The 26,516-nt window shown below is 55.9% G+C and overlaps 1 protein-coding gene across 1 annotated transcript; it reads left to right on the top strand.

The window, feature by feature from the left end:
• Nucleotides 1-275: 275 nt before the first annotated feature.
• On the top strand, nucleotides 276-26,516 carry LOC133351230 (E3 ubiquitin-protein ligase MIB2-like). Its single transcript, XM_061566308.1, is given in 20 exon segments — nucleotides 276-846; nucleotides 4,272-4,509; nucleotides 5,525-5,696; nucleotides 8,032-8,138; nucleotides 8,473-8,670; nucleotides 9,286-9,431; nucleotides 10,211-10,326; nucleotides 11,865-11,889; nucleotides 12,102-12,192; nucleotides 14,079-14,245; nucleotides 14,943-15,091; nucleotides 16,346-16,505; nucleotides 19,651-19,805; nucleotides 20,994-21,120; nucleotides 21,567-21,803; nucleotides 21,913-21,993; nucleotides 21,995-22,089; nucleotides 22,638-22,819; nucleotides 23,390-23,455; nucleotides 25,832-26,516. Coding segments are annotated over 19 exon segments (2,925 nt in total). The 5' UTR covers nucleotides 276-846; nucleotides 4,272-4,280; the 3' UTR covers nucleotides 26,254-26,516.

The following is a 26,516-nucleotide window of genomic DNA, read 5'->3' as shown; positions in this document are numbered from 1 at the left end:
GACGGAGGACAGCGGATTCCAAGAGAAGGCGATTATCACCCCCCCTCCACTCTCGCTCGCGTCTTGTAGCCAACATAATCACCATCACCACCACTCCCGTCATAATCACCATCACCACCGCCCGCATCATAATCACCATCAACACCGCCCCCTGTCAGCACCCGTGGCCATTCATCGTCGTCTCTTCTCTCGCACTCGAGACCCATCCGTGTGCACCTTGGGCATTGACGAGGTCGTCTAGTCGCGTCGTCGTCCAGGGCAGCAGTGGGACGTTTACGCCTCGCAGTGTCTCTCCGTGCGTCTCTCTCTTCATCGGAATCTTCATTTAGACCGCGGGAGAAATCCGATGAGCCGAAAAGCGCTTTTTGCACAGCTGTCCAGCAGAGACGTCTGTGAAAAACGACCGCATGTTTCAACTGATTGACTGGAGGCGATCTGTCTGAATCATGAGTTAGTGTGCTGCCTTTGACTGCTCGTGTTATGACCTGTGAAAGATAGCTGGCTGGCTGGCTGTCTGACTTGATCGCTTTGGAGCCGTGTGTCCAGCTGATCGCCTGTCGCACCGGCTGTTCGCTGGCTCTTCGCAATCGAACGCAGGCGATCAATTACCACTGACGATATTGGCAGATGCCGATGGGCCACCAACATCTCTTAACGCAACGTCTGCCAAGTCCATTTACCCCTTCACGTTCGCCCCGCCGCTGAAAGCTTTTTTTTGTTTTTAGTTTGTTTTGGTTGAGCGGTTCAAGCGCTCCTTCGATGTCGGAGACGATCTCACCGTAACGAAGAAACGAAGCGACGGACCCGTCTCTTTCCCGACGCCAGACGGATAGTTTTGCTGTAAAGGTAAGTGTTGCTGTTGTTGCTGTTGTTGCTGTTGTTGTTGTTTTAGAGGATGTGTGGATATTCGTTGTGTCTGGTTGCATGACGTCCTTCATTTTACCACGCGAAGTCCCCGTTGAAATGCATCGCCTCTCTCGTGATTCACGTCATATGTTTAACCACATTAGACCCCCATTGAGATTCAGGGCGTCACGGTGGCTAGGAGATGTTAACTACCTCGCCTGGTATACAGGATGTCGTGGGTTCGATCCCCACCTTGACGCCTGCTTTACATTTGGAGTTTGCGTGTCTCTCTTTCTCCCCGTGGTGAGATGTTAACTACCTCGCCTGGTATACAGGAGATCGTGGGTTCGATCCCGACCTTGACGCCTGCTGTACATTTGGAGTTTACGTGTCTCTCTCTCTCCCCGTGGTGAGATGTTAACTACCTCGCCTGGTATACAGGAGATCGTGGGTTCGATCCCGACCCTAACGCTTATTGTACATTTGGAGTTTACGTGTCTCTCCCCGTGGTGAGATGTTAACTACCGCGCCTCGTATACAGGAGGTCGTGGGTTCGATCCCGACCTTGTCGCCTGCTGTACATTTGGAGTTTACGTGTCTTTCTCTCTCTCCTTAGTGAGATGTTAACCACCTAGCCTCGTATATAGGAGGTCGTGGGTTCGATCCCGACCCTAACGCCTGCTGTACATTTGGAGTTTGCGTGTCTCTCTCTCTCCCCGTGGTGAGATGTTAACTACCTCGCCTGGTATACAGGATGTCGTGGGTTCGATCCCGACCTTGACGCCTGCTGTTCATTTGGAGTTTGCGTGTCTCTCTCAACGTGGTCGCGTAGACTTTTCTCCGGGTCCTCCAGGATTTTCCTCTCCACATTTAGAATCAACATCACCCGTTTAGAGTATTTGGCTGCTATACATCTCCACGTGATATGCCAATTCGTTGGGCTGTCATTTGTGGCCAGGTCGTTTCTGAAACATATCCATTTCGCTCAGTTGGCCTTACCTGGTAAAATAAATGGTTTGGTTTTTTTAAATATTATATTTCGTGAGTGGCGTCCTTGATTTGACCGCGTGTGATTTCCCAGTCGAAGACAAAGATCTTGCACGGGTTGTAATTTTCTGATTGTTGCATGGTTCTCCTTGCCATGAATGAAAGGGGAAGCTCAAAGTAGAAGTTGTAACGGCGATGCCATTGGGGACACGGGATGAGTTTATCTGCGTCCGTAGTCGTCGCTGTGCGTGGGACAACATTGTCTGTGTACTGTGCACTGCGTGTGTGAACTGTGTACTGCGTGTGTGCGGTATCGTGTATGTGCTGCGTGTGCTGTGTGTGTACTGACTGTATTTGCGTGTACTGTGTGTGTGTGCGCATTGTGCATTTGTACTGTGTGTGTACTGTCTGTATTGCGTGTACTGTGTGTGTACTGTATTGTGTGTGATGTGTGTACTATGTGTACTGTCCGTATTGCGTGTACTCTGTACTGTGTGTACTGTGTTTGTACTGTGTCTACTGTGTATACCGTGTGTGTGTGTACTGTCTGCATATACTCTGTGTGTGTACTGTGTTTGTGTACTGTGTGTGTATACTGTGTGTGTACTGTGTGTGTACTGTGTATACTGTCTGTGTACTGTGTGTGTGTACTGTGTGTGTCCTGTGTGTACTGTCTGTGTGTACTGTGTGTGTACTGTGTGTGTGTGTACTGTGTACACACGTACACACAGTTTTTTTGGAACGCATCTACGTCAGATCGTTCCCCCCTCACCTCCGATCAGAACGGTTGGCTACGCACCGGAAAGAAGTTGAACACACGTAGCAGCCAGATGAGCTCACCGAGTTCGAAGGTGGATTGGAGGAGGTCTTTTGCCCTCTGTGGGAAGCTACAAGCTGACAACAACAACAACGTTAAGCCACGTGAGAGCCAATGAACGGTTAATTGACTCGAGTGATTGACGGCCTATTTTTAGCCACGAGTCTCTATCGACAGGGAAGATTATGACCAAGACGGCCAGAACGCGCCCGATCTCGTTAGGATCTCGGAAGCTCAGCAGGGCAACACTTGGTTTGCATCATCATCAAGTTATCCGCATCTGCTGCTGCTGCCATTGCCACGGTTTGTGTGCGGATAGTGGCTTAGTGGTTCTTGTGGCCCCATAATCCTCGGGGAAGATCGAAGGCAGGGATCTTCTCCGTCGAGTCTTGCACGAGGAGGTGGCTTCTTGGTGAACCTAGCCTGGCACAAGCGCCGTGGTGACGTCTCCGCCGCTTAGTGGCGAACGGCGGTTGTTGTTGTTGTTGTTGTGTGAACTCCCATTTGGCTTTCCAAGCATCTTCAACCATCAGGGTGTCAACAAGAGGCGTGACGTCTTGGCCAAAAACATGCCCCCTCTCTCAAAATGACCACTGTTTCATTGCTTTTATGGCTTTATTTTGATGATTTTCGAAAAGTTTTTTGTTTGGCCATATTTGTTTGTTGTAGTACAGAGTTAGACTGATGGCCTTAATCTAAGTTGTCTTGTGGTTGTTGTTGTTTGACTTGCATCCCACTGGGATATTTGCACAGGGTTGTTGTACGGTGATTTTTCTGCAATATTTTGCTGTCTTTTCTTGGATTTTCTGTTTGCATATAGTCACTTTAAGATGTTTTCTTGTTCATGTTTTTTGTTTGTTGCAGTTCCGATTCAAGAGCCGAATGGCTCACAGGGCTGTGTGTGGGTGTCTGCACTGTGGGGATTAGCGCAATGCGCTACGAACCCGGCGACCCGAGTTCGATTCCCGCTCACGGCCAACACCGGTGGCTATTGTCTGACCGGCTCCAGCGCAGTGCCGGATGAATCTCGTGCGGGGCCTTGTAGCGATATGTTACAAAGGGGCCCTACATAAAAAAAAACACGTAAATATTAAAATAATTTTTTTTTACTTGCGTAGTAAAGTAATTGTATTTTTTCATTTGCTATACAGCCGGAAAAAAAACGACAAATCGCTAACCTTAAACACCCAGTCGTTCGTAAAAGTTGAAGGCGGTATAGTACTATAGTAATAGAGCAAGTGCAGAACCACTGAATCGGAATTGATAGCTTGAAAGCGTTTAGCGCGGGGCCCTTGAAAGTGCGGGGCCCGTAGCTACTTTGCTACTACATGTGTAGCTACTTTTGCTACGAGGATAATCCGGCACTGCTCCTGGGCCTCCCCTAGATCGGCTCAGCCTCGAAACGAGTACCCAGTGCGCTGCATAAAACATCGCCGCTGGGGAGACAAAGGCGGCCGGGAACGGTGCTGGCCACCCCCCCCCCCCCATGCACCGTGTGTCGGCCTTCATAGCTTGCTGCTACTCGCGAACCGGCACTGACCCCCAACAATCAGTAAAGGCTACACGGGCCGGTGTGGGACGGTGTGGGGGGGGGGGGGGGGTCTTCGTCTTTTCTCTGCAGGCCGCGCTCATGCTGGAGGTGGGGGTCCGCGTGGTGCGTGGCCGTGACTGGCGCTGGGCCGACCAGGACGGCGGCGAGGGCCACGCGGGCACTGTGGTTCTGGTGGCGCGACGCGGCGAGAAGGCGGCGAGGGAGGCACGCACCGTGGTGGTGCAGTGGGACACGGGAGCGCGCGCAGACTATCGAGCCGGCTACCAGGGCGCACACGACCTGCTGCTGCTGGACAACGCGCAGATCGGTGGGGGTGGCACTGCGCGCGTGTGGGGGGGAGGGGGGTTGTGGATGTGTGAGGGTTTGTGAGTGGGTGCGTGGGGGGGTGTGTGGGTGTGGGGGGTTTGTGTGTGTGGGTGTGTGGGGGTTTGTGTGTGGGTGTGTGGGGGTTTGTGTGTGGGTTCGTGGGGGGGTTTGTGTGTGGGTGTGTGTGAGGGTTTGTGTGTGTGTGCCCTGCGCACGTGTGTGTGGGTGCGTGGGGGGGTGGGGGTTTGTGTGTGGGTGTGTGTGGGGGTTTGTGTGTGGGTGTGTGTGAGGGTTTGTGTGTGGGTGCCCTGCGCACGTGTGTGTGGGTGCGTGGGGGGGTTGTGTGTGGGTGTGTGGGGGTTTGTGTGTGGGTGTGTGGGGGTTTGTGTGTGGGTGTGTGTGAGGGTTTGTGTGTGGGTGCCCTGCGCACGTGTGTGTGGGGGGTTGTGTGTGGGTTTGTGGGGGTTTGTGTGTGGGTGTGTGGGGGTTTGTGTGTGGGTGTGTGTGAGGGTTTGTGTGTGGGTGCCCTGCGCACGCGTGTGTGGGGGTTTGTGTGTGGGTGTGTGTGGGGGTTTGTGTGTGGGTGGGGGTTTGTGTGTGGGTGCCCTGCGCACGTGTGTGTAGGTGCGTGGGGGGGTTGTGTGTGGGTGGTGGGGGTTTGTGTGTGGGTGTGTGGAGGTTTATGTGTAGGTGTGTGGGGGGGGGGGGGGTGTGTGGGTGCGTGTGGTGCCTGTGCTGTAGAGGTGCTCGTTAGCAGCACTTGCCCCAAGAGTCTATTAAGGCTACACGGGTGATGATGAAGACGACGATGACAATAAGATTATGTCAACGATATTCACGACGACGAAGATGATGACAATGATGTCAATGATAACTGGAATGATGATCACGACGACGATGATGATGACAATGCTGATGACAATGATGTCAATGATGATCACGACGATGATGATGACAATGAATGAACCAGTGCCTCCTCCCCCTAACGTTGACCCCCCCCCCCGCCCCCCCCCCAGGCGTACGGCACCCGAACATCGCGTGCGACGCCTGCGGCACGCGCGGCCTGGCGGGGCTGCGTTGGCGCTGCGTCTCGTGCCGCGACTTCGACCTCTGCACGCGCTGCTACGCGGGCAGCCGCCACGAGCTGTCGCACGCGTTCCAGCGCTACGAGCACGCGCGCGCCGTGCCGTGCGTAGCGCGCTCTCGTCCACTCACTCGTCCACTCACTCGCTCGCTCACTCGTCCACTCACTCGCTCGCTCACTCGTCCACTCACTCACTCGCTCGCTCAATCAACCACCCGCTCGCTCGCTCACTCACTCACTCGTCCACTCACTCACTCGCACGCTCAATCAGCCACTCACTCGCTCGCTCAATCAACCACCCACTCACTCACTCGCTCGCTCAATCAACCACCCGCTCGCTCGCTCACTCGTCCACTCACTCACTCGCTCGCTCAATCAGCCACCCGCTCGCTCGCTCACTCGTCCACTCACTCACTCGCTCAATCAACCGCTCGCTCGCTCACTCGTCCACTCGCTCGCTCAAGCAACCACCCGCTCGCTCGCTCTCTCGCCCACTCACTCACCACACTCGCTCACTCACCCACTCACTCGCACGCTCGCTCACACACTCGTCCACTCACTCACTCACCCCACTCGCTCACTCACTCAATCGCCACATTCACTCACTCACTGACCCACTCACTCGCACGCTCGCTCTCATACTCGTCCACTCATTCAATCACCCCACTCGCTCACTCACCCGCTCACTCGCACGCTCACTGACCCACTCAGTCAACCACTCACTCGCACGCTCGCCCTCACACTCGTCCACTCACTCATCCCACTCACTCACCCCACTCACTCACTCACTCACCCCACTCACTTACTCACTCACCCACTCTCTCACTCGCTAGCTCGCCCACTCTCCCACTCATCTCACTCACTCACCAACTCAGTAAACCATCCACTCACCCACTCACCCACTCACTCCCCCACTCACTCTCCCACTCATCCACTCACTCAGCAATTCAGTCAACCATCCACTCACCCACCAATCCACCCATTCAGCTCCCCAACTCAACTGAAATTCAGTTTTTTCAGGACCCATCTTGAGACAGAGAGGCTATCCAGCGTAACCAAAATTCCAATCATCATAGTAACACGACGTCTAATAAACGTTAGCGTGCACGTGGTGGCAACGGAGCTTGCTGTGATCCCTGCGAGGGATGAGCTGAGATTAGCGCGAGGCGCGGGCAAGGGCACTCGGAGGCCGATGCCGCATGCTCACGCTCCAGTGACCATCGATAATCCAGCTGTGCGGGGAGTGGGGGGTTGGTGGACCACGGAGTGATGGAGAACATCGAGTGTGGGTTGTGTGTGGGGAGCCTTCGCAGGTGCTCGCTAACAGCGCTTGCCTCGGCAGCCTGTTAAAGGCTATACCGTGCGGGGGATCTTTTGTCTTTGGGGAGCGGTGGCGCAGTGGTTAGCGCGCTGAGAACCAATGGAAACCATGGTTACAGCAAATAACAAAACGCTTGTGAAGGCCGCGGCGATGGTGAGCGCACTGCGCTATGAACCCGGCGACCCGAGTTCGATTCCCGCTCACGGCCACCAACATCGGCGACAATTACGTGAACGGGTCCTGAGCCTCCCCTAGGTCGACTCAGCCCGAAATGAGTACCTGGTGCGGTGCGTAAACCATCACCACGAGAGAGACAAAGGCGGCCGGGCGTGGTGCTGGCCACTCACCCACTGGTGTGCCGTGCCGGTCTTCATAGGTGCTACTCGCTAACAGCACTTGGCCGCTACAGTCAGTTAAAGACTACATGGGGCAGCTTTGTCTTTGGCGGGCGGTAGTGCATCAGGAACCGTCTATTGATTCACTATCTTACTATTGTGCATAGTACACAATCGTATTTGGCTGCTGGAGCATTTGGCAACCGCTATAGATTTCCAAACGACGATAAGCCACTTCGTAGAGCTACATAGCTCAGTGGGCCTTACCTGGTAAAATACAAATTGAGTTTATATTATCTCCCGTGATTGGCGTCCTTGATTTGACCGCGTGCGATTTCCCAATCGACGATAAGCATCTTGTACGGGTTGTTATTGGCCTCTTTGCCATGAATAAAAATAGTTTAGTTTTAGATTTAAAGCTTTCGTGACTGCAGGGATTCATCTTCTTGGTTCTTTCGGTAAAGTCACGTAGAATGTAAATAATAAAATAATAAAAATGAAACATTATACAATAATTATTTTATTTTGTTTTATTTTTATTAAAATAAAACATAATAAAATAATTATTTTAGTTTATTATTTTTTCTTTTTATTATTTTATTATTTCCATTCTACCTGACTTTACCGAAAGAACCAAGAAGATAGTTTTTTTGTTTTGCACGTTCCTCCATTGTGCACATTCCTGCCAACGCTGTCCAAACCACAGACACGGCGATTTTACCACCTCCACACTCTCACTCACGACTGGCCCCGAGTCTAACCGCGTGTCCTGTTGCTCCGTAGGGTGGCCGTGGGCTGCCGCATGGGCCTGCAGAGGGTGCAACTCATGGGGATATTCCCGGGGGCAAAGGTCGTGCGAGGGGTGGACTGGGAGTGGGGCGATCAGGACGGTAAGGCGACACGGACCACTGACAATCCAACATTAACTTGATATATGTTCCACCATTGGAACCTCAGTGCGCCTTTTGGCGTCATCTGGTCCAACCCATGTGAGACTAGGCTCTAAGGAAAGCTGTCCAATCAACTTCAAGGACAGTGCATACATTATCAGAGTTATGTTTTTTGTTTGCATTATGACTGCAGGTATTGTGGTCTATGTAAACATGACTCTTTGTAAAAAAAGGTGTCAGTTTTGTTGCCAGATAGAAGGGTAAAAAAACAATTATCATTGATATATGTTCTGTGATGGGACCCCCCCCTCCCCCCCCAACTCTGGTGGAGGAGGCGGTGCAGGTGGCGTGGGCCGCGTGACGGAGCTCCGCGGCTGGGACGGCGACGAGCGAAGCGGCGTGGCGTGCGTGCTCTGGGAGGCGAGCGGCAGTCGCAGTGTGTACCGCGTCGGGCACCAGGGCCGCGTCGACCTGCGCTGCGTCAGCCCAGCCCTGGGTGGCCACTACTTCCGGGAGCACCTGCCCAGCCTGGGTAAGTCCCGACTGGGGCTCCACTGATAAGCCGCCAGCCCCTCCTCCTCAAACTCCCACCCCCATTTTTTTTTCCACTGCCACATCCGAGCCGAGCCGGCGCGAGGCCCCTCTCGACTCTTTGTGTGTGCGGGGAGCGGTGGTGGAGCGGTTAGCGCGCTGCGCTACGAACCCGGCGACCCGAGTTGGTTTCCCGCTCATGGCGAACACTGGTGACGATTATCTGAAAGGGTTCTGGGCATCCCCTAGGTCGACTCAACCTGAAATGAGTATCTGGTGTTGTGTGTAAAACATCACCGATGGAGAGACAAAGGCGGCCGGGCGTGGTGTTGGCCACCCACCCCCTCGTGTGCTGTGCCGGCCTTCATAGGTGACAGTCGCTAACCGCACTTGCCCCAACAGTCTGTTACAGGCTATACGGGTGATCTTTTGTATTTGTGACCAGAATCGTGTCAATTAATTGATGGCGGCCACAGGTTCGCGGGGTTGCTTCTTACTCTCCCGGAGCGACTCAAACAATCCGGAGAGAAAACTTGAAGCCGTCAACAAAGAGGGGCGACATCTGTGACGGGTCGGTTATGGAACCCTGGCGTCTCTCCCACCACCACCACCACAGGGCAGGCAGCGGCGCTGTGCGGGTCGGAGCGCGTCTCCTCGGCCTCACCGCTGCCCGCGTCTCCGTTCCGCCCGCGCGACGCGCGGCCCGGCACGCTGCGTGTCCTGCAGCGGGGCCACGGCGGCTGGAACAGCGAGATGACCCAGGTGGAGCGCGCAGCGGCGGTACGCGCGGGGCGGGGGGGGGGTCACGGCGCGAGCACGAGGCTTGAGTTTGGCCGCAACGCAAACCCTGACCTACACCCCAACTCAAACCCTGACCCCCCCCAATGCAAACCCTTACCCCCCCCCCAACTCAAACCCTGACCCCCAATGCAAACCCTTACCCCCCCCCCAACTCAAACCCTGACCCCCAACTCAAACCCTGACCTCCCCCAACTCAAACTTTAACCCCCAAAGCAAACCCTGACCCTCCCCCCCCAACTCAAACCCTGACCCCCAACTCAAATCCTGACCTCAAACACAAACAGCACTTGCCCCAACAGTCTGTTCAGGCTATACGGGGGGTCTTTGTCTCTGGGGAGTGGTAGTGTAGTAGCCAGCGCACAATCCTGGTCACCCGAGTTCGATTCCAGCTCACAGCCAACGTCGGTAACGGACATTCGGACCAGCCCTGGGCCTCACCCTACGTTGACTCAACCTTGAAAGCGTACCCGGTGCGGTGTGTTAACATCAGCATTGGGGAGACAAAGGCGGCCGGGCGTGGTGCTGGCCACCACCACACCCTTGTTCGTGTACCGTGCCGTCCTTAATAGGTGCTCGCTAACAGCACTTTCCCCAACCGTCAATGTCAACGCGGGGTGATCTTCGTCTCTTGTGTGGAACTAGCAGCGGCGGCGGTGGGGGCAGCGTATCGGTTGACAAAGCCGCTGCAACAAACCATGAACCCTGACCCCAACTCTGACCCTGACCGCTGACCCCTGCAGTACATGGGGCGTCTCGGACGGGTGAACCGCGTGACGGAAAGCGGGCACGTGCACGTGGCCCACCCCAGCGGCACGCGCTGGACCCACAACCCACACGCGCTCACCAAGGTGGGCGCGCGAGGGGGCAGCGCTCTGTCCGGTGCAGATGGAATAGATGGAGATTAGTCCGCACTTGCTGTACCGCCTCGATGCGCACGGGGGATGGGAGTTTGGCAGCGTTTGCGCGATCCACGAACCCTCGCTGCCTCTGCTGGATTCGAAACATGCATGGCCAACAGGCGTTGTCTCTGCAGACACGCGCACGCAGTTCAATCGACGTGCGTCTCACTGCCCTCTACACATGACAGATGATGAGGATGATGATGTGAAGTCTCTGCAAAGAGATGATGTTGATGATGGGGGGGGGGGTTATGATGATGATGTCGATGATGATGGTGATTATGTTGATGGTAATGGTGTTGATGATGTGGATGATGGTGATGATGATGATGCCGACGATGATATTGATGGTTATTATGTTGATGTTGGTGATGATGTTGATAATATCGATGATGGTGACTTCTATTGATGATGTTGATGATGGTGATGATGGTGATGGTTTTGATGATGGTGTTGTTTATGATAATTGCGTTGATGATGTTGATGACAGTTTTTCAAATTGACGGTGATGATGGTGATGGTCTAGAGTCTAGACGATGTCAATGATGGTGACGATGATGGTGACGGTGGTGATAATGTTGATGATGAGTAACGATGTTGATGATTAGTTTCGGTGATGGCGATGACGTTTAATGTCTTGATGTGTTGACGCCGATGGCCCTGCAGGCGGAGGGCTTCACGGCAGGCGACTCGGTGAGGGTCACGTCACTCACTCACCTCGTAACTCACTCACTCACCTCGTCACCCAGGAATCTCGCCACTCACTCACCTCGTCACTCACTCACCTCGTAACTCACTCACCTCGTCACCCACCTCGTCACTCACTCACCTCGTCACTCACTCACCTCGTCACCCACCTCGTCACTCACTCACCTCGTCACTCACTCACTCACCTCGTCACGTCACCCAAGAATCTCGCCACTCACCTCGTAACTCGCTCACCTCTTTACTCAAAGATCCCCCGTATATCTTTTTGGTTTTTTCGGTAAAGTCACGTAGAATGGAAATAATAAAATAATAAAAATAAAACATTATAAAATACAATTCTCACGACGTTTCGGCCACAACGCAAGCAGCCGTCCTCAGGTGAAGAACAGGTTATGTCGGAAAGACAGCGTCTGAATGACAGACCTGTTCTTCACTTGACGACATGGCTTAACCATTTGTTTTCGAAATCACCAAAATAAAGCTTTCAAGACAATCCTTTCCCATACCTCCCAGGTTCCTTCTTGTGCTAGATTTGAAGCTTTCGTGACTGCAAGGATGCATACTCTTATATTTTGTCGGTAAAGTCACGTAGGTAAAAAATAAGTAATAAAAAATACTAAATAATAGAAAAAATAATATAAATAAAATAATAAATCACGACGTTTCGGAGGCAACACAAGCTTCCGTCTTCAGGTGGAACCGTCACAGCAAAATTGCTGTATCAAGTAAAGAGAAGTCCCAAGAGACCCGACCTTGTATATATACTGGTTGAGGGGGGAGGAGCCAGGATGGGCCGCGAGAGAGGAGTTGTTGTGAGATTAGTCAGTGCGGCTGGGACTGAGCCTTTGTCATGTAGATGGCAGAAGCAGATAAGCAAGCCAGGACCAAGCCGCCCCTTGCTATGCTGCACCACGACTCTTTCTCTCCATCACCTCGTGCATTTCATGCCCCCCTCCCTCTCACCTCATCACCCCCCTCCCCCGGCCACCCCCACCACCACACTCACCCCCCCGTGGCTCACCAGGTCCTGGGAGCGGCGTCCCTCGTAGACGACTCCACGTGCGTCTCGACGGCCGCGCCCGAAGAGGTCGCTCGGCCCAAGACTCGCGGGGCGAGTGAGCGGCACGCACGCACAAAGACAAAGGTCCCGCCACAACCACCCCTCCCCGGTGTAGCCTTAACAGACCGTTGGGGCAAGTGGGGGTGGGGTGGGTGGCCACCACCGCGGCCCCCGAGCGGCGATGTTTTTACTCTCCGTACCGCGTGTGCTCATTTGAGGCTGGGTCGACCTAGGGGAGACACGGCACGGGTTCAGAAAAAATTGTCGCTGGGTTTACACCATTGGTACCTCATTTGCCAGTAAAAAATATGATAATTGTTTTTTTACCCTTTAATCTGGCAACAAAACTGACACCTTTTTTTAAAGCTGTCTCGGGTGTGGACCAATCAACTTCAAGGACAGTGCATACATGATCAGAGTTATGTTTTTTTTTGCATTATGACTGCAAGTATTGTGGTCTATGTAAACATGACTCCTTGTAAAAAAAGGTGTCAGTTTTGTTGCCAGATTTAAGGGTAAAAAAACAATTGTCGCTGGGTTGTTGGCCAGCGAGGAGCGGGAATCGAGCCTCGGGTGGCCGGGTTCGTCGCGCAGTGCACTGCCCGCCGTCATCGGTGTCATGTTTATTTGCTGTCGCCACGTGGCCATTGTGGAGCCAGGTCCCTATCGACAGCTTGCATTATTGTCCGATGGGTTGTTTACCTGTGCCAACAACAACAAACAGACACACTCACAGCGGCGTCCTAGGCGAGGTTGGCATCGGCCCTGGTGCAAGGAATTAAATGTCACTCTACTCCACCCCCTGCTCCTCCAACTCCGTATCCCTCCCCGTGTAGTTGTAAGACCCTCCACCACACGACGTAGCCAAACAAACGATAATCTGCCAACGTGTGCAGGCGTATGACGCCTCATCGTCCTCGTCGTTATCGTCGTCATCGTCACCATCATCGTCGTCACCATCATCGTCGTCATCGTCGTCGCCATCATCGTCGTCGTCGTCATCGTCATCCTTGTCACCATCATCGTCGTTGTCAGCGTCCTCATCGTCGTCATTCCGGCCCACTCACCTGGTAAGGTTGAAGAGCAAATCGTCACAGCGTTATCGACGCGCGCGCCCGCGCGGTGCGGTGTGACGCGCGCGGTCACGTGTGGCGCGCGTGGTGCGGTGTGACGCGCGCGGTCACGTGTGGCGCGCGCGATGCGGTGTGACGCGCGCGGTCACGTGTGGCGCGCGCGATGCGGTGTGATGCGCGCGGTCACGTGTGGCGCGCGCGGTGCGGTGTGACGCGCGCGGTCACGTGTGGCGCGCGCGGTGCGGTGTGACGCGCGCGGTCACGTGTGGCGCGCGCGATGCGGTGTGACGCGCGCGGTCACGTGTGGCGCGCGCGGTGCGGTGTGACGCGCGCGGTCACGTGTGGCGCGCGCGGTGCGGTGTGACGCGCGCGGTCACGTGTGGCGCGCGCGATGCGGTGTGACGCGCGCGGTCACGTGTGGCGCGCGCGATGCGGTGTGACGCGCGCGGTCACGTGTGGCGCGCGCGGTGCGGTGTGACGCGCGCGGTCACGTGTGGCGCGCGTGGTGCGGTGTGACGCGCGCGGTCACGTGTGGCGCGCGCGATGCGGTGTGACGCGCGCGGTCACGTGTGGCGCGCGTGGTGCGGTGTGACGCGCGCGGTCACGTGTGGCGCGCGCGGGTGCGGTGTGACGCGCGCGGTCACGTGTGGCGCGCGCGGTGCGGTGTGACGCGCGCGGTCACGTGTGGCGCGCGCGATGCGGTGTGACGCGCGCGGTCACGTGTGGCGCGCGCGATGCGGTGTGACGCGCGCGGTCACGTGTGGCGCGCGCGGTGCGGTGTGACGCGCGCGGTCACGTGTGGCGCGCGCGGTGCGGTGTGACGCGCGCGGTCACGTGTGGCGCGCGCGGTGCGGTGTGCCGCGCGCAGGCTCGCTGGGCTCTCTGCTCGAGGTGGTGCTGCGTGGGGGACCACCGCCGTCCTCGTCCCGACCCTCGAGCGCCCGCGGAGACCCCCCGGGGGTGCTGCTCGTCACGCACGCGGTGCTCGGGCACGTGCGGGAGATGCGCGCGCTGCTCGACGCGTTCCCGCACGAGGTGCGTGCGCGCGCGCTCGGTATCCGCTCGCTGTCGTAGAGAGAGAAAGGGGAGAGAGAACGACTCAGAGGCCTGGTGTGCAGGAGGTCGTGGGTTCGATCCCGACCCTGACGCCTACTGCTGTATATTTGGAGTTTGCGTGTCTCTCTCTCATCATCATCACTGTGGCTAGGAGATGTTAACTACCTCGCCTGGCGTGCAGGAGGTCGTGGGTTCGATCCCGACCCCGACGCCTGCTGCTGTATATTGGGAGTTTGCGTGTCTCTCTCTCTCATCATCATCACGGTGGCTAGGAGATGTTAACTACCTCGCCTGTTATGCAGGAGGTCATGGGTTCGATCCCGACCCCGACGCCTGCTGTATATGTGGAGTTTGCGTGTCTGTCTCTCCCCCGTCGCCGCGTGGATCTTTCTCTGGGTCCTCCGGTTTTTCCCTCCATATTTAGAAGCAACGCGCGTGGGTGCGTGGGGGGGTGAGTGCATGGGTGAGTGAGTGCGTGGGTGGGGTGAGTTCGTGGGTAGGTGAGTGCATGCGTGGGTGGGTGAGTGAGTGCGTGGGTGGGTGAGTGTGTGGGTGGGTGAGTGCGTGGGTGCGTAAGTGTGTGGGTGAGTGTGAGTGAGTGTGTGGGTGAGTGTGTGGGTGAGTGCGTGGGTGGGTGAGTGAATGCGTGCGTGGGTGGGTGCGTGCGCGCTGGCAGGTGGACGCGCAGGTGGAGGGCAAGACGGCGCTGCAGGTGAGTGCGCACCTGGGCCACGGCGCTGCCGTGTCGCTGCTGCTGGAGCGAGGGGCCGACGCGACGCGCCGGGACCCCGACGGAGACACGGCCCTGCACTACGCGGCCTACGGGTACGCAGAAAGCCCAGGCCTTGGGGGGCCGGCCCCCCACGGGGCCCCCTTCCCCCCCTCCCCCACCCACCCAGGCAGTCCGGGCCGATTGAGCCACAAGAACCGTAACTGGGTGATCCATCATGGGACCTCCTTTGCCAGTACCAAAATATACTAATAGGGGTTTTCCCCTTTTTTTCTGGCAACAAAACTGACACCTTTTGCAAGGAATCATGCTTACATTAACCACAATACTTGCAGTCAAATACAATACAAAAACAATACAATACTGATAATTTATGCATTGTCTTTGAAACTGATTGGTCCACACCAGAGACAGCTTTCTTTGGAGCCTAGTCTCATATGGTGTTCGACCAGATGACGCCAAAAGGCGCACAGTTCAAAGACAACGCACTACCAGAGTAACTGGGTGATCCATCGTCGATAGGTCATCTCTGCCCTTGGGGGTCAACGTCACTGTGAAGGGATTCTGGAAGCAGCTCTGTGGCCCAGACGAGCTTTGGTTTTGCGACGTCGCTGCTGCGTTCAGGACAGGGCTCAGTTTGAGAGGACTCGCAATAACGGCCTCAGACGGAGTCCCTGTGACCTAGGGCGGTCCATCTCGCGGCCAGCCCCGCGGATCGAGGGAGGCCAGAAACGGAAGAGATTTCGGAAGCGGTTCTACGGCATCTACTTTCCACGGGCCGTCCGCGAGCACACGGCGGTGACGCTGTTAGCCTGCCAGAGAGAGGGATGCTGCCGTTGTCCGAATGGAGGCTTCGTCTCGTGGCACCAAGGCGATAAAACAACCGGAATCAGAGCCAGGACAGAGGTGAAAGGAAAGTGGGCGCGCTCCAGAGAGAGTAGTGTTCTTCACAAACTTTAAGAGGAGAGGGGGCACTTTGGCCGACAAGACATCATCAGTGTGTGAAGGCCGGCACATCATTTGAAACCATTGGTGGTTTAAATTTCGATTTAAAGCTTTTGTGACTGCAGGGATTCATCTTCTTGGTTCTTTCGGTAAAATCACGTAGGTCGACAGACCTGTTCTCCATCTAAGGACGGCTGCTTGCATTGTGGCCGAAACGTCGTGAGCATTATTTTATGTTTTATTTTTATTATTTTATTATTTCCATTCTACGTGACTTTACCGAAAAAACCAAGAAGATGAATCCCTGCAGTCACGAAAGCTTTAAATCGAAACAAACATGGCGCAAACAAAAACGTCTTCTCGAGTTGTCGGTAGCTTACGACCTCCCCCCCCCCCCGTCTCAGGAGCCGCGAGGCGGTGTGCGAGCTGCTGCTGCTGCAGGGCGGCGTCGACCCAGACGTCGTGAACTCCTCCGGCTCCTCGGCGTTGCACGTGGCGGCCAACCGCGGCTACGCGGAGGTGGCGCACGTCCTCTGTGAGCACGCCTGTGACGTCAACGTGCAGGTGGGCTGGGCGTCGCCGCATGTGTGTGTGAGCGTGTGTGAGTGTGTGAGTGTGGTGAGTGTGTGTGTGTGAGTGTGTGTGTGAGTGGTGTGTGTGTGGTGAGTGTGTGAGTGTGTGGTGAGTGTGTGTGAGTGTGTGAGTGGTGTGTGTGTGTGTGGTGAGTGTGTGTGAGTGTGTGTATGGTGAGTGTGTGGGGAGTGTGTGTGTGAGTGTGTGAGTGAGTGTGTGTGAGTGTGTGAGTGGTGTGTGTGTGTGTGGTGAGTGTGTGTGTGAGTGTGTGTGTGAGTGTGTGAGTGTGTGTGTGAGTGTGTGAGTGTGTGGTGAGTGTGTGTGTGTGGTGAGTGTGTGTGTGTGGTGAGTGTGTGGGGAGTGTGTGTGTGAGTGAGTGTGTGTGAGTGTGTGAGTGGTGTGTGTGTGTGTGGTGAGTGTGTGTGTGAGTGTGTGTGTGAGTGTGTGAGTGTGTGTGTGAGTGTGTGAGTGTGTGGTGAGTGTGTGTGTGTGGTGAGTGTGTGTGTGGTGAGTGTGTGTGTGTGAGTGTGTGTGTGAGTGTGTGAGTGTGTGGTGAGTGTGTGTGTGTGGTGAGTGTGTGTGTGTGGTGAGTGTGTGGGGAGTGTGTGTGTGAGTGTGAGTGAGTGTGTGTGAGTGTGTGAGTGGTGTGTGTGTGTGGTGAGTGTGTGTGTGAGTGTGTGTGTGAGTGTGTGAGTGTGTGTGTGAGTGTGTGAGTGTGTGGTGAGTGTGTGTGTGTGGTGAGTGTGTGTGTGGTGAGTGTGTGTGTGTGGTGAGTGTGTGTGAGTGTGTGAGTGTGTGTGTGAGTGTGTGAGTGTGTGGTGAGTGTGTGTGTGGTGAGTGTGTGTGAGTGTGTGTGTGAGTGAGTGTGTGGTGAGTGTGTGTGAGTGTGTGAGTGGTGTGTGTGAGTGTGTGTGTGTGAGTGGTGTGTGTGAGTGTGTGTGAGTGTGTGTGTGGTGAGTGTGTGTGTGTGAGTGTGTGTGTGAGTGGTGTGTGTGTGTGAGTGTGTGTGTGTGAGTGTGTGTATGTGTGGTGAGTGTGAGTGTGTGAGTGTGTGGTGAGTGTGTGAGTGTGTGAGTGTGTGTGTGAGTGTGTGAGTGTGTGGTGAGTGTGTGTGTGGTGAGTGTGTGGTGAGTGTGTGTGTGGAGTGAGTGTGTGTGGTGAGTGTGTGTGTGTGAGTGGTGTGTGTGAGTGTGTACGTGTGTGAGTGTGTGTGTGGTGAGTGGTGTGTGTGAGTGGTGTGTGTGAGTGTGTGTGTGAGGAGTGTGTGTGTGTGTGAAGAGTGTGTGGGAAGAGTGTGTGTGAGTGTGTGTGAGTGAGGAGTGTGTGTGAGGAGTGTGTGTGTACGTGTGTGTGTATGAAGAGTGTGTGTGTGAGGAGTGTGTGAGGAGTGTGTGTGTGTGTGTGGTGAGTGTGTGTGTATGAGAGGGTGTGTGTGAGTGGTGTGTGTGAGTGGTGTGTGTGAGTGTGTGTGTGAGTGGTGTGTGTGAGTGTGTGTGAGTGTGTGTGAGTGTGTGGTGAGTGGTGTGTGTGTGGTGAGTGAGTGTGTGTGAGTGGTGTGTGTGTGGTGAGTGAGTGTGTGTGAGTGGTGTGTGGTGAGTGTGTGGTGAGTGTGTGTGTGAGTGTGTGTGTGAGTGTGTGTGAGTGTGTGTGTGTGGTGAGTGGTGTGTGTGTGGTGAGTGAGTGGTGTGTGTGTGGTGAGTGAGTGTGTGTGAGTGGTGTGTGGTGAGTGTGTGTGAGTGTGTGTGTGTACGTGTGTTTGTGAAGAGTGAGTGTGTGTGAGTGTGTGTGAGTGTGTGGTGAGTGTGTGTGTGTAAGTGTGTGGTGAGTGTGTGTGTGTGAGTGTGTGTGTGTGAGTGGTGTGTGTGAGTGAGTGTGTGGTGAGTGTGTGTGTGGTGAGGAGTGTGTGAGGAGTGTGTATGTGAGTGTGTGTGTGGTGAGTGTGTGTGTGGTGAGTGTGTGTGTGGTGAGTGTGTGTGAGTGGTGTGTGTGTGGTGAGTGTGTGTGTGAGTGGTGTGTGTGAGTGGTGTGTGTGAGTGAGTGTGTGGTGAGTGTGTGTGTGGTGAGTGTGTGTGTGGTGTGTGAGGAGTGAGTGTGTGTGTGTGTGAGGAGTGTGTGGGAAGAGTGTGTGTGAGTGTGTGTGAGTGTGAGTGTGTGAGGTGTGTGAGTGTGTGTGTGAGTGGTGTGTGTGAGTGGTGTGTATGAGTGTGTGTGTGTGAGTGAGGAGTGTGTGTGAGGAGTGTGTGAGGAGTGAGTGTGTGGTGAGTGTGTGTGTGAGTGTGTGTGTGAGTGTGTGAGGAGTGTGTGTGTGTGTGAAGAGTGTGTGTGAGGAGTGTGTGGGAAGAGTGTGTGTGAGTGTGTGAGTGTGTGTGAGTGAGGAGTGTGTGTGAGGAGTGTGTGAGGTGTGAGTGTGTGAGGAGTGTGTATGTGAGGAGTGTGTGTGTGTGTGAGGAGTGTGTGCGTGTGTGTGAGGAGTGTGAGTGTGTGTGTGTATGTGGTGAATGTGTGTGTGTGTGAGGAGTGAGTGTGTGTGTGTGAGTGTGTATGTGTATGAAGAGTGTGTGGTGAGTGTATGAGTGTACGTGTGTGTGAGTGTGTGTGTGTGAGGAGTAAGTGTGTGTGTGTGAGTGTGTGTGTGAGGAGTGTGTGTGTGTAAGTGTGTGAGGAGTGTGTGTGTGTGGAGTGTGTGTGTGTGAGGAGTAAGTGTGTGTTTGTGAGTGTGTGTGTGTGAGGAGTAAGTGTGTGTGGAGTGTGTGAGGAGTGAGTGTGTGTGTGTGAGGAGTGAGTGTGTACGTGTGTGTGAGTGTGTACGTGTGTGTGTGAGGAGTGTGTGCGTGTGTGTGTGAGTGTGTTAGGAGTGTATGAGTGTGTACGTCTGCGTGAGTGTGTGTGTGTGAGGAGTGAGTATGTGTGTGTGTCATGTGCCGTGCCGGCCTTCGTAGGATGCTCGCTAACGCCACTTGCCCCAACGATCCACTGAAGGCTATAACGGGGGCGCGCCTTTGTCTTTGTGGTGCTGGCCACCCACCCCCTCGTGTGCCGTGCCGGCTTTCGTACGGTGCTCGCTAACGCCACTTGCCTCAACGTTCCGCTGAAGGCTATACGGTGGCGGTGGGGGCCTTTATCTTTGTGCGGTCAGGACGCATGCGGGGACACGGCTCTGCACGACGCGCTGGCCAAGGAGGCGCGCGGGGTCGCTGCGCTGCTACTCGCCGCTCCCTCCGCCGACTTCTCGCTCCGAAACCGCCGCGGCTTCAACATCCTGCACCAGGCTGCGCTCAAAGGGAACCAGCTGTGAGTACCTGCGGTGACCCACGTCTCAACCGAGATGTTAACTGCCTCGCCTGGGCGACAGGAGGTCGTGGGTTCGAAGCCGACCCTGACGATGCCTGCTGCTGCTGCTGTATATTTGGAGTTTGCGTGTCTCTCTCTCTCTTTTTCTTCCAGTGGTTAATGTGGATTTTACTGGTAGGAACCTCCTGGTTACACCAGCCCACAGGGGATTATTGTGTCCGTCGTGCAGGGAGGGGCTGGGTGGGGAGGGAGCGGCTGGGTGGGGAGGGGAGGGTGGGGAGGGGCTGTGTGGGGAGGGTGGTGAGGGGCTGGGTGGGGAGGGTGGGGAGGGGCTGGGTGGGGAGGGAGGGGTGGGGCTGGGTGGGGAGTGGGAGGGGTGGGGCTGGGAGGGGTGGGGCTGGGTGGGGAGGGGCTGGTCACCCCGTGGTGCCCTTATAAAACTCAACGTTTAACCTACTCACGCCGGCTTGTGCCCGCCCTCACAGTCGGGCATATTTGCGGAATACACCACGCCGCCGTTGACCCTGGCCATTGACCCTGGCCATTGACCTTGGCCATTGACCGAGCAACCAAACGTTCCTACCAGCTCCCTCGGCAGGAATGTGTTTCTCCGGGTCCTCCGGTTTTTCCCCTCCCACATTTAGAAGCTGATAGTGATGCTGCTGCTGCTGATGGCGATGCTGCTGCTGCTGATGGCGATGATGCAGCTACTGCTGATGCTTCAGTCGCTGCTGCTGAAGTTGATAATGATGCAGCTGCTTCTGCCAATGATGCTGCTGCTGATGGTGATGATGATGCAGCAGCTACTGCTGATGCTTCTGTCGCTATTGCTGCTGCTTCTGCCGATACTGCTGCTGCTACACCTGGTGATGACTACAAGATAGAGATGATAATTATGCTGCTGAAGCTGATAATTATGATGAAGCTGCTTCTGCCAATGATGCTGCTAATGGTGATGATGATGATGCAGCAGCTACTGCTGATGCTTCTGTCGCTGCTGCTGCTGATTCTGCCGATACTTGCTGCTAGTGCTACACCTGGTGACGCTCATCATTATCCCCACTTCACCCACCCACCCGGGCACCCACCCACCTTCTCTCTCTCCCATCCCGACCCCGTGACCTGACCCCGACTTTGACGCTCCCCATGACCCTGACCCCCGACTCTGACCCCCCCCCCCCGGCACAGAGCGACCTCCGTGGTGCTGGAGCGAGCGCGCCAGCTGGTGGACGTGGCCAAGGAAGACGGCTACCGCCCCGTCCACCTCGCCGCCCTCAACAACCACGCCGCCGTGGTGCACATGCTCCTCCGCCAGGTGAGCGCACGGCAGCTCGGGCGAGGATTGCCGGTGGTCGTTGTGGTTGTAGTCGTCGTTGTTGTAGTTGTTGTTGAAGTTATTGTTGTAGTCGTTGTCGTAGTCTTCGTTGTCGTTGTTGTCATAATCGTCGTCGTTTTTGTAGTCGTTGTCGACATAGTCGTTGTTGTTGTTGTAGTCACTGTTGTTGTCGTCGTTGTTGTCGCCGTTGTTGTTGTTGTCATAGTCGTTGTTGGTGACGTTTTCCTAGTCGTTGTCGTCATTGTTGTCGGTGAGAACACGCACAACTCCAGGGTTCGGGATCGAACCCACGACCTCCTGCATACCAGGCGAGGCAATCAACATCTCCTAGCCACCGTGGCGCCCGTCTCTGCGCAGCACGAGTCGTCCACTCACTCCCTCCCTTTGCCGTCCATCGCGTCGCTCTCCCACCCCCACGGCCGCAGGGCCGCTGCGACGCGGACGCGGCGACGGGGCGGCTGCAGACGGCGCTGGCTCTGGCGGCGGGTCAGGGCCACGCCGGGGTGGCGCTGGTGCTCGTGCGCGACGGCGCCTGCTCGACCAACGCCCGCGACGCCGAGGGGCGCACCGCGCTACACGCCGCGCTGGGGGCACGCCGGCTCCACGTCGCGCCCTGGCGGCCCCAGCCGGCGTGCGGGGACGAGACCGAGATGCTCGCCGAGGTGAGAAGGGGACGGTGATGGCCCCCCCACCCCCCCAGGCTTACGAACGCGGTGACGCTCGGGGTCGTCGGCTCTTGACTCTCGCTCTGACCGCTCCCCTGACGCGCAGCTGCGAGCGTCGGGATTCTTCCCGGAGGCGGCGCCGGTCGGAGTGGCCATCGCGTGCTTCCTCGCTCAGTGTGGGGGGGATCCTCTTCGTCCGCGATCACGCCGGCCGCTCGCCGCTCGGCCTGGAGCCCGACCCCGGCGTGCGCCAGCTGCTCGGACACTTCGCGCAGAGGCACAGGTTCGCTCTGCCCGCCCCTGGACGCTCGCGCGTGTGAGAGTGCGAGCGCCTAGCGTGGCCATGGCAGTCTGTTGAGGCTATACGGGGGGGGGGGGGGGGGTGTCGTGTGGAGCGGTGAGCGCACTGCACTACGAACCTGGTAACCCGATTTAGAATCCCACTCACGGCCATCACCGGTGACGCTTATCTGAACCGGTCCTGGGCTTCCCCTTGGTCGACTCTGGTGCGGTGTGTAAACATCGCCGCTAGGGAGACAAAGGCGGCCGGGCGTGGATGCTGGCCACCCACCCCCTCGTGTGCCGTGCCGGCCTTCATAGATGCTCGCTAACAGCACTTGCCCCAACAGTCTGCTCAAGCAATACGGGGGATCTTTGTCCCTGTGTGTGCGTGCTTGCGCACTCTCCATCATCAGTGGTGCCACAAAACTAACGGGCACCCTGAAACTCCCACCCCCTCCTCCTCCACCCCTTCCCCTCCACTGTGCCCCCCCCCCTCCACTGTGCCCCTCCCCTCCACTGTGCCCCCCCCCCCGCCGCTCCCTCACGCAGGAGGTGGGTGTCCGGCTCCGTGGGGGGTCCTGTCGCCCTGCGCAGGGTGCACACGACGCCGCTCATGACGGTGACGAACCTGGACGGCGTGGAGCAGCTGGGAGGCGGCGAGTGCTTGGTCTGCTCCGAGCCGTGCTCGCCCTCGCTCCTCCTGCCCTGCCAACACCGCCTCGCCTGCGAGGGTGCGTGCGTGCGAGCACGTGGTGCGTGCGTGCGTGTTTCTGCGAGGGTCCGTGCGTACGAGCTTGTGGTGCGTGTGTGTGTTTCTGCGAGGGTCCGTGGGTGCGAACGCGTGGTGTGTGCGTGCGTGTGTTTCTGCGAGGGTTCGTGCGTGCGAGCTTGTGGTGCGTGTGTGTGTTTCTGCGAGGGTCCGTGGGTGCGAACGCGTGGTGCGTGCGTGCGTGTGTTTCTGCGAGGGTCCGTGCGTGCGAGCTTGTGGTGCGTGCGTGTGTTTCTGCGAGGGTCCGTGGGTGCGAACGCGTGGTGTGTGCGTGCGTGTGTTTCTGCGAGGGTGCGTGCGTGCGAGCTTGTGGTGCGTGTGTGTGTTTCTGCGAGGGTCCGTGGGTGCGAACGCGTGGTGCGTGCGTGCGTGTGTTTCTGCGAGGGTGCGTGCGTGGGAGGCGGATCGCTCATTGAAATATCGTTAATCGATGGCATCGTAAACCTCGACCACATTCAAATGGGCAGCCTGAATAGTCGCTCGCTAACAACGCAACCGGCGTCTCTCGCGTGCGTGCCTGTCCTGAACGCAGGGTGCAGCCTGCGGATGAAGAGGTGTTTCAAGTGTCAGGTGACCATCACCAAAAAGCTCAGGGAAGGTAAGAAACGGGGCCTTTGTTTGTAAACAACAACAAAAAACAAGATGAGGTGGCGCGGGAGGTTTAGTTGGCAGATGAAGTCGGAGCTGGAAACATTGAGGACCTTGGTTCCTGGCTTCCTGGTTTCAGCCACCTGTAGTGAAACCGGGTTTTCGAGTGAGGCCTAGGCCCGATCAGCAATGACTGAGCACAGAAAAAAAATCAAACATCAAATTTAGGTGTGAACTTAATTTGGGCCAGTTCGACGATCACGTGATTAACAATACCCCCAAGTGGAAAGAAGGGGACGTGGGACAGTGCTACCTCGACGAATGTGTAGACCAGACTTGAATTGATCTCAGGAATACCTCTGTGGTGTCCGCTTCCGCGGGACATTCTTCCACACGAAGGCTCGCACTGCTCTGCTAAGCGAGACGAGTGGACACCTCAACTCGTGACGTGACACCGGTAGCGGAGTCGGGGTGGACATTTTTGAGGGAAAAAAGGCAAATCAAAAAGTTGAAAAACGCACGCGCAAAACCAATTATGATTGTGTTATGATGTCAATATTTCCTCAAGAATAACAAAAAAACTAAACATTTTTTTTATTTTACCAGGTAAGGCCCACTCAGCTGCTAAGTAGCTCTTTTTAGAAACGACCTGGCCACAAATGATAGCTCAACGAAGTGGCTTATCACCGGGAAATGAATTGCAGTCAAATACTCGAAATGCATGTTTCTAAATGTGGAGGGAACACCGGGAGAGGACCCGGAGAAAAATCCACGCGATCACAGGGAGAGAGAGAGAGAGACACGCAAACTACAATTATAGAGCAGGCGTCAGGGTCGGGATCGAACCCACGACCTCCTGCATACCAGGCGAAGGAGATAACATCTCCTAGCCACCGTGATGATGATGAGAGAGAGAGACACGCAAACTCCAAATATACAGCAGGCGTCAGGGTCGAGATCGAACCCACGACCTCCTGTACACCAGGTGAGGTAGTGAACATCTCCTAGCCACCGTGATGATGATGAGAGAGAGAGACACGCAAACTACAAATATACAGCAGGCGTCAGGGTCGGGGTCGAACCCACGACCTCCTGTACACCAGGTGAGGTAGTGAACATCTCCTAGCCGCCGTGGCGCCCAGAAAGAAAGAAATCCTCTTTTGAGTCTCCTGACCCTCTAAAGGATCCCGTTTGAGGTGTTTTGCAATTTGTTTTTACCAATTTCCATTCAGCATGAGAAGAAAGCCCCGTGCACATAGGGGGGAGTGACACATTCTACAGGGTTCACCACACATTACATTCTCCCTGTGGGCAAAGTCAACAGAAGTTGGTAGTGCTTGTCGTCCCGTCAAGACGCGTAGAATTCCTGCGACTGCTGAGGCCGGCCACAAAAATCATAACCTCCCCCACAATGATGTTAGGGGCCGTCCATAAATGACGTCACGCACCTGGGGGGGGGGTGGTCAGACATTTGTGACGATGTGTGACGAGGGGGAGGGGTGGGTTGAGAAATGTGACGTCACATCAAAATGCGCAACTTTAAATGAATGTAGACAACACGTTCTACTTAATTAAATAGACTTTTTGATAAATGCTTTCTCCTACAACATCAGAGTGCAGCGCCACATTAAATACGCACTACAATGACAATAGTTTAAAGCGATTTGCATGTTAAAAAAAAATTGGGGGGGGGGGGGGGCAGAGCTTTGTGACGTCATATTTGAGGGGGGGTCTGACTTTTTGTGACGCCGTGTGACGGGGGGGGGGGGAATTGTTCAAAATCGCGTGACGTCATTTATGGACGGCCTCTTTTGTACAATTGTATAATTATTGTAAAGTAGCTTTGATTAAGGTGCTACATAAATCTAAGATTTTGGAAAAGTACATTTTATTCATGTACATGTCTCCTTGGTGTATTGTATGTAACGGGTATATTTCTATCTTCTTTCGCACCGTACGTAGCCAACCGCGCGGATCGGAGGTGCGGGGGAAAGACAACAAACTCAACACAAAAAGTCGTTCTAAAGAAATTCGTTTTCACTCTAGATGACTTAAAAGTGCAGAGCTCCCCGTGGCTTCCTCATATCGGAAGGAAGAGCGTTCCAGACGGCCGCAGAAGCGCATCTGAAAGCGCGCGATGCGGTGACCCATTTTTGCTCATGCCGAGCGTGAAGCTTCGTCCTCGAGTGATCGTCAGGACGACGGGCAAAATCCTTTCAGCAAAATCTATTCGGGTTTAGCCGCTCGCGCCTCGTTCGTGTGTTGGAACTTCTTTCGCACCATACGTAGCCAACCGTGCCAATGTGAGGTGCGGTGGTGGGGGGGGATGGTGAAACTTGCATCATTCTCACTGACGCCCGCCCGCCTCCCCCCCCCGACACCGCAGACGGAAGCGTCATCGAGTGCCCGACGCGCTCGTCATGTTTCCCGCTGCCGGGCGGCGGCCGCGACGACTGCGCCGGCAACGTCAAGGACCCCTTCCCGGGCACCAGCGGCGGAGACAGCGCCGGAACCTCGGGCAGCAACAGCGGCGGCGACGAAAACGATCCCGGCAGCGACGACGACCACGACGACGCGGCGGCGGCGGCAGCGGAAGAGGAGGCCGAGGGATTGTCCGAGAACGGCCCGGCGCTGCGCGTGCGGTGCCGCGACATGGAGGCGCGGCTGACGTGCGCCGTGTGCATGGAGCGGCCGCTGGGCCTCGTCTTCTCCTGCGGCCACGCGGCCTGCAGCCAGTGCGGCCTCATGCTGCGCGCGTGCCCGCTGTGCCGCAGGGACGTGACGGAGCGCACGCACATCTACGTGTGACGCGGCCCCCACCTCAATGACCGTTGCGATGCCCCCCTACCACACACACCCCTCTCCCTCCTGGAATCCATCTGTGCGGCATCTCGGGGTCGCAATCGACGGCGGCGCCCTCACCTGCACGCTGCCGCCGTGTCTTTCCCACGCACCTCCGGTGTGCACGCTTGGCTACGTACGGTGCGAAAAGAGTTCAACCTACAAACATACTTCTAGATTTGAAGCTTTCGTGACTGCAAGGATTCATGCTCCTAGTTCTTTCGGTAAAG

This window comes from Lethenteron reissneri, chromosome 36 (assembly GCF_015708825.2).
Source record: "Lethenteron reissneri isolate LAM-NWPU_2019-01 chromosome 36, ASM1570882v1, whole genome shotgun sequence".
Lineage (NCBI taxonomy): Eukaryota > Metazoa > Chordata > Hyperoartia > Petromyzontiformes > Petromyzontidae > Lethenteron > Lethenteron reissneri.
This window is presented reverse-complemented; position numbering and strand designations above follow the sequence as displayed.